The 10,497-nt window shown below is 47.3% G+C and overlaps 1 protein-coding gene across 1 annotated transcript in view; it reads left to right on the forward strand.

The window, feature by feature from the left end:
• Slco3a1 (solute carrier organic anion transporter family, member 3A1) overlaps positions 1 to 10,497 on the forward strand; it is a gene marked incomplete at its 5' end in the record, with an annotated part of 296,905 nt that overhangs the window by 262,607 nt on the left and 23,801 nt on the right. Inside the window, 1 exon segment of the mRNA XM_005381597.2 lies at positions 8,205 to 8,380. Coding sequence (XP_005381654.1) covers positions 8,205 to 8,380 — 176 coding nt within the window.

Below are 10,497 nucleotides of genomic sequence, written 5' to 3' on the forward strand. Positions count from 1 at the left end.
CCACAGAGCCAGACTCCTCTCCGAAAGCAGCACTTGTAGCAGTCATGCTGTGAAAACAACCACACCCATAAGGCTTGGCACAGTAGTCAGCTCTGGTAGGAGCCCGCTACAGGCAGGTGACAGGCCCTTCCATGCGTCACTCACGGCTGTGGCAGCTTGGCCAAGAGTCAGAGGAATCCTAGGACGGCATCCAGAAATGAGCACAAGACAGTTTGAGTCGTTTAAATCTCTGCTGCAGGGTTTGGAAAAAATGCCAAATGGTGGATTATGGTCCTGGGATGGTGCCTCCCCGTCACCGCCTCCCTCCCCTCCTCCTCCTCGATCTTTCCTCCTGGTCTCCAAGCTGAAGCTCTCTTGCTGCAAAAGGCTTCCTGGTCTCTTTCCTCTTTCCCCTTTGCACACAGATTCTTTCTCCAGGCCAGGAGTCTCCGCTGCCAAGCCTGAATCTGCCCTCCTTCCTCAGCTCCACTGACCTCGCACCTGAGCTCAGCCCCATCTACTTAGGCCACTGATGCCTCAGTCATCTGGGGAGTCTGTGCTCTTTTCAGTCTGGAATTAGAGGTGAGGTTAGTTCCCTCTGCAAGGCACATGGTAGAAAGTGGAACACTGATGCTGCCCACCACCACACCCAGGGTCTTCCTCTGCACTCTGAGTCTCCCCTTTCTGGATCCCTGCCTCTTTTCTACTTGAAATTACCTCTTCCTCTAGGTTGTCCGCAGTCAGGACAGCCTCTCTAGAAGCCTAAGAGCCCCTTGCTAAGTGAAACTTTTTCGTATTCTCCCAGCACACCAAGCTCTACCTTGCTTCTGGACCTTTCAGCGTGTGGTTCCTTATACTGTGTCTGAGGTAGTCTTCCCTGGCTAGGTCCTGTCTTATCAACTATAAACTCATGGGAAGCCTTTTCCTCTCTCCTCACTTTTTCCAGGCCTACTAGCACCCTTACTGCCAACACGTACCACCCCTGCTCTCGCCTAGCAAAGTTCTCACCTCCCCTGTTCTGTGGGTTGATTTGCTGCAATGCCTCCCTTACCTGCCTCCAGAGGATGGGGGCGCCACACATTCCCAGTGACAGCTGTGGCCCTCCATAAAGATTCCTAGCTTCCTAAATATCGTGCCAAGCCCCATCCTGACCTCAGAGAAGTGATGGATAATGACAGCACCATCTTGGACAGCAGTTGACTGGCAGTCAATGGGGTGGCACTGATTCCAGAGTGACAACCTAACCCTCATGCATCTCCCACCATTTCCTAAGATCCATCAAGACTTGGGAGCATTTCCCACAACTCCTTTAGATGGGACTAGATCAACTAGTCAGGCAGATCCGAGTATAAGGGAAACCTGGCCAGGGTTAGCAGTTTCCTGATACTGGACTTTCCTTCCTGCCTTGCTCGAAGTTTTTGGTTTTCATTTTCTTCTTTCATCCCTCCTTGAGTGATAGCAATGGAAGGTTCCCAGCCTGCATTTAATGAACAATTTCTAATTCTTCTCATCACATATGACCAGGAGGGGTGGCAAAAAGATTGCAAGTTAATTTTGTAAGCTTCCTTTGGCATGAATATATTGCCCAGATTGTTTCTGTACCTTTCACTTTCAGAAGTAATTATTCCAGCAGAAAACGCGTTAGTATGTGGCTGACTGACTGCTGGAAGTTGTGTCCTTTTGATGTACTGAATAATTGACTAAAAAAAAAAAAAAAAAAACACCCAGCATATATCAGCCACCAAAAGAATGGTGAAAGTGAACACAAGCCCAGCACAGCGGTTTGTAGGGTACTAATGGTAGATGACTCATCCGCCCACCATCCAGTCAACAAACATGTATGGAGCACTTGTTTTCAGTGAAGCACTGAGAGGGTCTGTGAGGGGCAAGGGGTAACCCCATCACGGATTCATGTGGGGAGCCTCTGATGCTCCGTAGCAGTTCTCAGCCCCACCCGCCTGTTATAGTCACTTGGGAGCATGTAAAGCACCAGGCCTGAGCCCACTGTTGAGATTGTGATTTCCTTGTTTGAGGGTTAGACCCAGTAATAAGGATTTCTTAAAGCCCCTTCCACTGTTGTTGACATGTAACCAAGATTGGAACCCACTATTCTCAGGCCAGGCCTCTCACCCTCGCCGCGACTGGCATTTTGGGACGGGTCGTGAGGCTCGTCATCCACACTATAGGAGGTTTAACACCATTCCTGAGTCTACCCTCTCCCACTCATCTCTCCCCTCCAAGCTCTGACCAGCCACAGTGCCCGTTTTACTGCCAGCTGTCCCTGGAGGCTGCAATCACCCCGCTTAAAACTTCTGCTCTAGGTGAGGACTGAGACATGTCTGAACATTTCCATCTTTTGAGAATCAGGTCACCGGTGAGCCACACCTGAGGCCCCACCCTTCTATCTCTGTTTCTTTCTCACTGTGATTGGTTTGTCTGCTATGGAATCCAAGCCAAGGAGGTCACAGGTGCTGCCCCGCCTAGCACAGCATGAGGAGGAAACGGCTGCTGCTACTACGCCCTGGCTGTGTGAAGACACATTTCCTGTGATGCAAGCCAAAGTGTAAATGGCATTCACTTGGGGGGTTTTGTGTGTGGATCTGGATTTCTGGGCTCTCTACAAAGCACAAAGGCAGCTGATATGGGTCCTGTACCAGGAGAAGGAAGGAGTAGGCTGGAGCTCAGACATGCTTGGCGCTTTGGACAAGACATATGCTCTCTGCTTAAGCACCGCCCCCTGCCACCAGCCACTCTTGTGCCTGGATCATTTTTCTTATTTATGTTTCCTATCTGGCCCCTCAATAAAGTGAGACATAACACATTGCCAGAGTTATGTACAAGAAAGTGCTCAACAGCAGCCCTCGGTCCTGCCTTCCATGGTTAAAAGTAGAAAGAACACATGAGAAAACAATACACAGACTGCACAAGATAAACCTTTTGTGAGGAAAAATCTCTAAATATATTTATATCTTTGCATGAAGAAAGGTGGGAAGGATATATAGCCAACCACTCCTAGATAGGCAGTTAACTCTAGTTAGGAACTAATAAACTAATTTCTGTATATTTCTTTCAGACTTTCTATATATTTCAGGACTATCTAAAATATAATCACTTGTCCACTAAGGACAAGCTTTTTTAAAATTAAAAATCCAACATTAAAGGTTAGGTGGTTACACTGAAATAGAAGGAAGTGACTGTGTTGAGCCGTTCATGACCTCGGGATGTTATGTCTGCTGGGGGACTCGGCCCTGGGTGCGGCGGTACAGGAAGGAGGGAGTGGACATTCAGGCATAAGCTGGAGTATAGATGTTTGGACCTAGAGATAAGGCGGGGCAACGCCGGTTGGGAGACGCCACACCAGAGAGGAGATGGAGAGGTCATCCTGAGCAGCAGGCTCCGCAGCACCTTCACACTCTGCGCACCATCCCTACCTTTGAGGGCTGGAGCAACTGACCCTTCTCGTCTCTGAAGCCCAGCCCTCTGCTCCCCTTGGCCAGTAGATAATGAAGCTCTGGGGGGCTGGGCTCTGGATCCGGCTCCTGCACTATAGGTCAGCAGGTCTTGCTCTCATCTCTGATAACCTTGCAAAGGAAACAGTGTATTTTGCGCTTTTTCAGTATCCCCTCGGCCTTAAGCCTGTGGGCAGAAATTCCAACTGGGCCGGGCTGGTGAGTGATCCCACTCAAGCTAAATAAGCTGCTGCCAAATGGCAGGCGGGTGTCAGAAACTTCACCGCATTGTATGAGAATCCATAAGTATCTGTGATACGCAGATCGGAGCAGGCGGTGGTTCTCCGAAAAATATCCCAGTCTGCTGGGGTGGTGCTACCTGTCCTTTGCCACCTCATTATTAGGATAGGACACTGGGCACAAAAGACTGAAGCTACAGGCAGAACCAGGACAGAGCGTGGCTCATCTTGGGCCGACACCCCTCCTGGACCACAGGACAAGGCTCCCACACCGGATGGTCACTGTCATTTCCCTCTGGTGACAGTGTGCCTGCATTTACAGAGAGGAGAAAACAGTGTCCTGGCAGGTTGGGGGTGACCTTCTGCCCCTAGATTTCACAGCAGACTCTTTAATACTAACCACACCATCCCTCTCACAATCTCCCCTTAGAAAAGTCATCTTTCAGCCTGGCAATTCACTTTCTTAATGGGAACTGCTTCATCAGTGTTGAATGGTGTGGGGACATAACAACAACAACTTTATTCACCAGTGTTATTGAAATACTGCTGGCAAGGATCTAGTTCTTATAATAGGAGCTGTCAAAATAGTGTGCTCCCGTTTCCTTCATTCATAGAGAACAAATCCAAGATTCCACAGAACAGTTTTTCTATTTTTATGGTTTTGAACTTTATTGTAATTATTTTTCCCCTCCTCACATGGAATAGAAACATTTCTCAATTTAAATTAATGCTTGAATGCAGAATAAGAGTGCAATTTTCAGTGACCTATTATTTACTCTTCCTTCAATGATTTTTTTTTTTTTTTTTTTTTTTTTGGCAACACTGGAGATTAAACTCAGAGCCTTCACACAGAGCTACATCCCTAGTCCTTTTTTTATTTTGTATTTTGAGACAGGGTCTCACTAAGTTGCTAAGTTGCCCAGGCTGGGCTCAAACAGGTGATCCTCCTGTTTCAGCCTCTAAGAGTGACAGGCAATGTGTCACTATGCAGGGATTTCTTCATAGTATTTTTAATATTACAGTTTTAACTTTTTAAATAAACAATATAGTTGTATTGTTCAAAAATCAAAAAGTGTACAAAAAAAGAAGTGAGAAGTCTCTCTTGCACCTCTGATTCTTATTCTGGACCCAGTTCTCGACCCAGTAAATGAATATTATCACCATTGGTTTCATGTATAGGTTGAGTATCCCTTACCCAAAACTCCTTTGAAATTTCAGATATCAGATATTTTTTTTCTGATTTTGAAGTATTTGCATGTGTGTGAGATAGTCATGAGATATTTCTTGCATGTTGCAGCTGTGGGGGCTGGAAGGGCCTTTTTTCCCTTGGGGCTGCTGAAGACGCTTGGTTGAGCACCTGGGTTTTGACTACAAACCATCACACGAGGTTAGGTGTGGCATTCTCATTTTTGTCATGGCAGTGCTCCAAAAGTTTCCGATTTTAGATTTTAGATTTTTGTATATATTTTATAGCACAGGTATGTCCTTATTCCCACCTTGCTTTATTTATGATCTGTAGTTACTGGCTTCCCTTGGAGTTGTTTCAGCGTTGGTTGTCCGTAAAGAGTTCTGCCGCACCTTGCTGACAGCTACATGATTTTCCTTCCCTCTTGTGGACCTACTTGAATCTCTTTAACCAGAGCCTGATGAACTTTCTGATTACTGAACGTGAGCTCTTAAATCGCATTGTGACTCATAGTGTACCTGTGTCATTTCATGCTGGCCCAGCCGCCATGTTGGATAGGTTCTTGTGGAGCTGGCATTCCAGGCCCCCTCTCCTCTTGATCAACAAGCTTTTGGGGCCTGTTCTTGGGGCACAGCATGGTCTGATCACCCATATGAGCAGACACAGCACATCTTCTTGACAGGAAAGCTAGATGCTGCCCTCCTAAGACATGGCACCAGGCAGAGTTCAGCCCTGCCACTGAGAATACATGGCCTGGAAACAAGGATGAGAAATAGGATATTTGCCAGTTCAGGGATCTTAAAGGAACTTGGAGCCCGGAGCATATTCCTAAAAGCGTGGAAACCGCCAGGGATCTGCTACTTCTTTCAGGCCACAGAGGTCTACAGGCAGCTTCCAGTTCGGGTTGGACTTGAACTCACTTTGTAGCCCAGGCTGGCCTTGAACTTGCAGCAGTTCTCCTGCCTCAGCCTCCCAAGTGCTGGGATTACACGTATGAGCCACCATGCCCACTTTTGCTTCACTTTGTAAGGGAGGAAAAGTGGTTACCTTTCAGAACATCCTAGTTATTAGCTGGGACAGAAGCCTGTAACAAAGCAGAGACTAACAAGAGAGGAACAAGCATGTTTAGTAACCTGCGTACTTTATGGTTGTGTGGGAGAGACCAGAGAAATGAGCAAATCTCAGAGGAGGCTTTGGATTCAGGCTGAAAACCTGAAACAAAGAACTGAAGTATGGGGAAGAAGTCGTTTATGGGCAGGTGACCAGAAGTACAGTCAGCAAGGGAAGTCTCTTACCAGGTGTAGATGGCACTTTCTCCACAGAAAGGAATCTTTGGTGGCTTGAGTCATGCTTCTCTTCCTGGGACAGAGAAGTGACATCCCTCAAGTCAAGATCCCCAAGCCAGGGGGATGGCACACACTGTAGTGCCAGCTACTCCAGAGGCCAGGGCAGGAACATCACTTGAACCCAAGCATTTGAAACCAGCTTAAGCAACACAGTGTCTTTTTGTCTTATTTCAAAAAATTAAGAAACAAGATTCCCATTTATATAGTTGGACCTTGTATTTATGGGTTCCACACCTGTGGCTTTAACCAACCACAGATTGAAATTTTTCAGGAGAAAAACTTATATCTGTATCGAACATGCACAGATATTTTTTTCCCTTGGCCACATTCCCTAAACAGTACAGCCTAACAGTTAATGACATTATAATGCATTTACATTGTATTAGGTATTACAGACATTATTTGACACATATGGGAGAATATAACATGGGGGCAGACTGGATTACATATGTATCTAGAACTCTCTGCCAGGTTTCATCTATTCCTCAGCACTGTGCCAGGGGAAGGTGCTCAGGAGAGAATGTACAAAGCATGGGGCTCTTGGCCCAGAGGTTCTTGTTCCACAATGCTGCTCCCTCTGGGGGCAGGTAGGAGGTCTCTGCAATGGGGGTGAAGTGTGACCCTCCAAAGAGCCTCCGGAAGACAGAAAGGAGCAGCTGAGCCAGAAAGAGCCTCAGACAAGCAGTATTTGTCCTAGGTTTTATACAAGAGCTAGGAAATCTAGAGGGAAAGAGAAGAAGGGCAGGGCCTTGGTGGCTGAGTTACCATCACGCCCCACATATGCAACAGGGCTATTTCCACCAAGATGCCTGCTCGGGGCGGACCACTGAGGAGGTGGGTGCAGACCAGCGCAGTGTGTGCCCATTTCCACCCTGCAGATTCAAACCCCACGTAGGGCACAGCCCTGCTGGGGTGGGAACACACAGGGCTTGGGGCACCCCTGAGGTCATCTTGCCAGGGGAAAGAAAAGGAGATAGCGGAGAAAGAGGAGGGAGCCATAAGGTGAAGGGAGACAGGCAGAGGAAGAGAAGCATAAAAGCCCAAAGGGATTTGTTCGACTCCCAGGAGGATTTACCTGTGCATGTGCTCAGAAAGCTGATCGGTCCTGGAGAGGAAAGCAATGAATCATTTATGACTGTTTTCACTTTGTATTCATTAAGGGCCTCTGCACTATTATTATCAAACCTTAATTGGCTTGGTACTCGGCTCAGCCTCTTCCAGCCCCTGTTCCTCCCTTTGCCATCAGAGATTCCTGGAGCGAGTGAGCGGGAGCGTGGACCATGCCTGCGCCTGGGAATGGGCAGCCAGGCCATCGTACTCAGAAGATCAAATGGAATGCAGTGGCTTCTCCCTTCCTCTCTGATCATATATTAATAAGTGTGTCTCGCAGGGCTTTCCCTCTGCTCCCCACGAGCCGTGCTAAGCCAGTTGGACTCTCTTAGCCCTCTGCTTTCTCAGCCACTGGAGTACTTTCCCATTGGCGCAGTCCTCTCACGGCCTCCGAGGCACAGCGGCTTCATGCGTGATGCGTGCATCCTTTGTCCCGAGTGCCACGTCGGGCACTGAACCAGCAACAATATGTGGGCTACCTGATTTACTTCTTTTAATACACTTCAGTGTAATTATAACTGCATAAAAGAGGAGACAAATTGGCAAGTAATTACAATGTTAATTTGGCAATGTTTTATCATATTGTGGAAGCGCAATTTCCTCTCTAATTGTATTGGGGGGGACACATTTGTCTACAGTGGAGCTTATTAAGGGATTCTTGAGAATGGAAATGAAACACACAGGAGACAGGAAAATCAGCTCTCCTCCCCATAAATATTCCTTTATTTGCATGTGTTTTTGCAGCCTCCTTAAAAAGCTAACTCGTTTATTCAGGCCTAATTAATGGAACACCGCAGAATGCATAATTAGGCTGTGACAGCTCAGCGGATGGATGGCTTCGGGTATGAAACCTGGAGAGACCCCCAGTTTAAAGGGCTGAATGCTTCCCTTTCAGAATCTTACGGGCTGTGCATGCCTCACCACTGTCCCCCCTGAGAATGCCACCGTGGTTCCCGGAAAATGCCCCAGTCCTGGGTGCCAAGAGGCCTTTCTCACCTTCCTCTGTGTGATGTGTGTCTGCAGCATGATTGGTGCCATGGCCCAGACACCCTCAGTCATCATCTTAATCAGGTAAGCTGTCCTATGGCCCAGGGACCTGAGAGCTGCCTGACCTCTCCGTCCACATTGCGTCTGCTGGAAACCATACCTTTGGATGCTGTGTGAGCCTCACAAGGCAAGAGGGATAGACCCACAGCAAGGAACACAGCTAGCCCAGGTCAACAGGAATCAATAAAATCTATCAGTTAGGGACCTCACAACAAGAGAAACCAGCAGGACACAAGGAAAGAGACCACCTTCGTGTCTTCCCAGAAGTAGCCTCTCCGAGTGGCTCTGGAAAGGATCCTGCATTGATCTTTTCAGGGAACAGCATTGTCAGAGTGAGAAAAAAGTGGCATTGGACTAGCCAAGTGCTTGTGTCCCATCTGCCTGGCAGCTGTGCAGCCATAGGCCCTTGGGCAGGATATCTTGCCCCCAGCTCATTTCTATATCTGTTACTGGGGGGGGTGGTGCCATTCCCATCTGTCTCGCAGTGGTGTATGACCCGTCAAGACCGCCTGTGTGCAGACACTGTAGAGATGTGAGGGGCGATCTTGCCAATGGGCTCATGGCAGGCAGGTGTTGACTTCTCCTGTACATGCAGGTTGGTGGGGCAAGCTGCCTAGGATTCTGTCACTCTCTTTTTCTGGAGACCTGTCCTGGAGCAGGTGAGGTGCCTCCACTGTGAATGATAGAACAATATCCTTTGTGGTTTGCAGAGTTACTGGGATTGGCGTGGAAAACCTAGAAGTGAGCTGGCGCATTCTCTAGTATCCGTCTGAACCAAAGGAAAGGACTCAGTAGAGAGAAAGCTCTCTTCTTGCCGGGAAACAGCTATATAATCAAACCATTCAATTGCAGGGGCTGGAAGAGTGGGAATGAAATGCTTGGAAGTACTCCACACCAGCACACAGCGCTGGCTGCCTTTGCCGGCTTGTCTTTCTCTCCTGCTGCCTGCCGCAGCTCCTGGCCTTTGTTATGAATTCCCATTGAGGATAATTTATACAAAGTACTTATCAAGGTCATTATCAAGGCCTTGTGAACGTGCATTAAGGGTACAATAAGCAAATTGCCATTTTCTACTTAATAAGTTTGAAAAATGCATTTTAAAAATTCTTATCCACTGCTTCACAAGGCTGTGGCCAAACTAGTAAAATCACCTATTGCTGGTGGCATTGAAAAGCCTGCCAGTCCTTCTGAAAAAGCAATACAGCAATGTGAGTCAGGAACCATAAAAATATTCAGACCCGTTTATGCAGTCACCCTACCCCCGCCCCTCATCATTTATCTCTAGAAAATACTTCTCTACAGAGAAAAAGCCCAATACAGACAGATTTTTATTACAATGCTAACTATAATAGCAGAAATACCTGCAGTGAAATAGTGAGTTAAATTATGGTTCTGCATCTCAATGGAATAATGGAAATTCTTAAGAATGTGAAAAGTGTTTATGAAATGAGCGATTAAGTTTAAAGCTATATATGTGGAAGGTGATTATATACAATATGCACATGGACAAAACCCATCAGATCTTATGTATGGGTTCAAGGTGGCTGCTCATCATTAGAAGTTCTCATGAAGTTGTATTGTGACCTACACACACAAAAGGCACCAGGAAGCAGGATCTTCGCCACTATAAACAGTGACCATTCCCCTTTTTCCTTCTATGATTCACCTGCAAAAATTCAACCTCTTAACACTCAGAAGTAATGACTGGCAGATCAAGCAGGGAGAATCTATTAAAATCTCGGTGACCCCCAAATTTTAAACCATTAAACAGCTGTCAGCATTTCTCAGGACATATCTGATTCCCTTCCCAACTCATAATATATGGGCTCTGTGACCTGGGCCTGGCCAGGCTGGGCCAGAGGCTAGTGCTCACACCTACTGCACATTGAGAAGGCCAACATAGTTTTTTGTCATCACTTTCCTAGTCCTATTTGCCATCCCAGATGTTCCAGGCAGGCAGAAGGGCACAGTCTGCACTTCAGTCCAGATGTGCATCAGCCCTTGCTAGAGCCAAGAACAGGGGGCTCACTCTCATGCTAAATAGAAGCACAGGGGCTGGGGATTTAGCTCAGCGGCAAAAGCGCCTGCCTGGCAAGCGCAAGGTCGTGAGTTCGGTTCCCGGTACCGGAGAAAAACCAAAA

This window comes from Chinchilla lanigera, unplaced genomic scaffold, assembly GCF_000276665.1.
Source record: "Chinchilla lanigera isolate Chin_1 unplaced genomic scaffold, ChiLan1.0 scaffold00015, whole genome shotgun sequence".
Taxonomy (NCBI): Eukaryota; Metazoa; Chordata; class Mammalia; order Rodentia; family Chinchillidae; genus Chinchilla; species Chinchilla lanigera.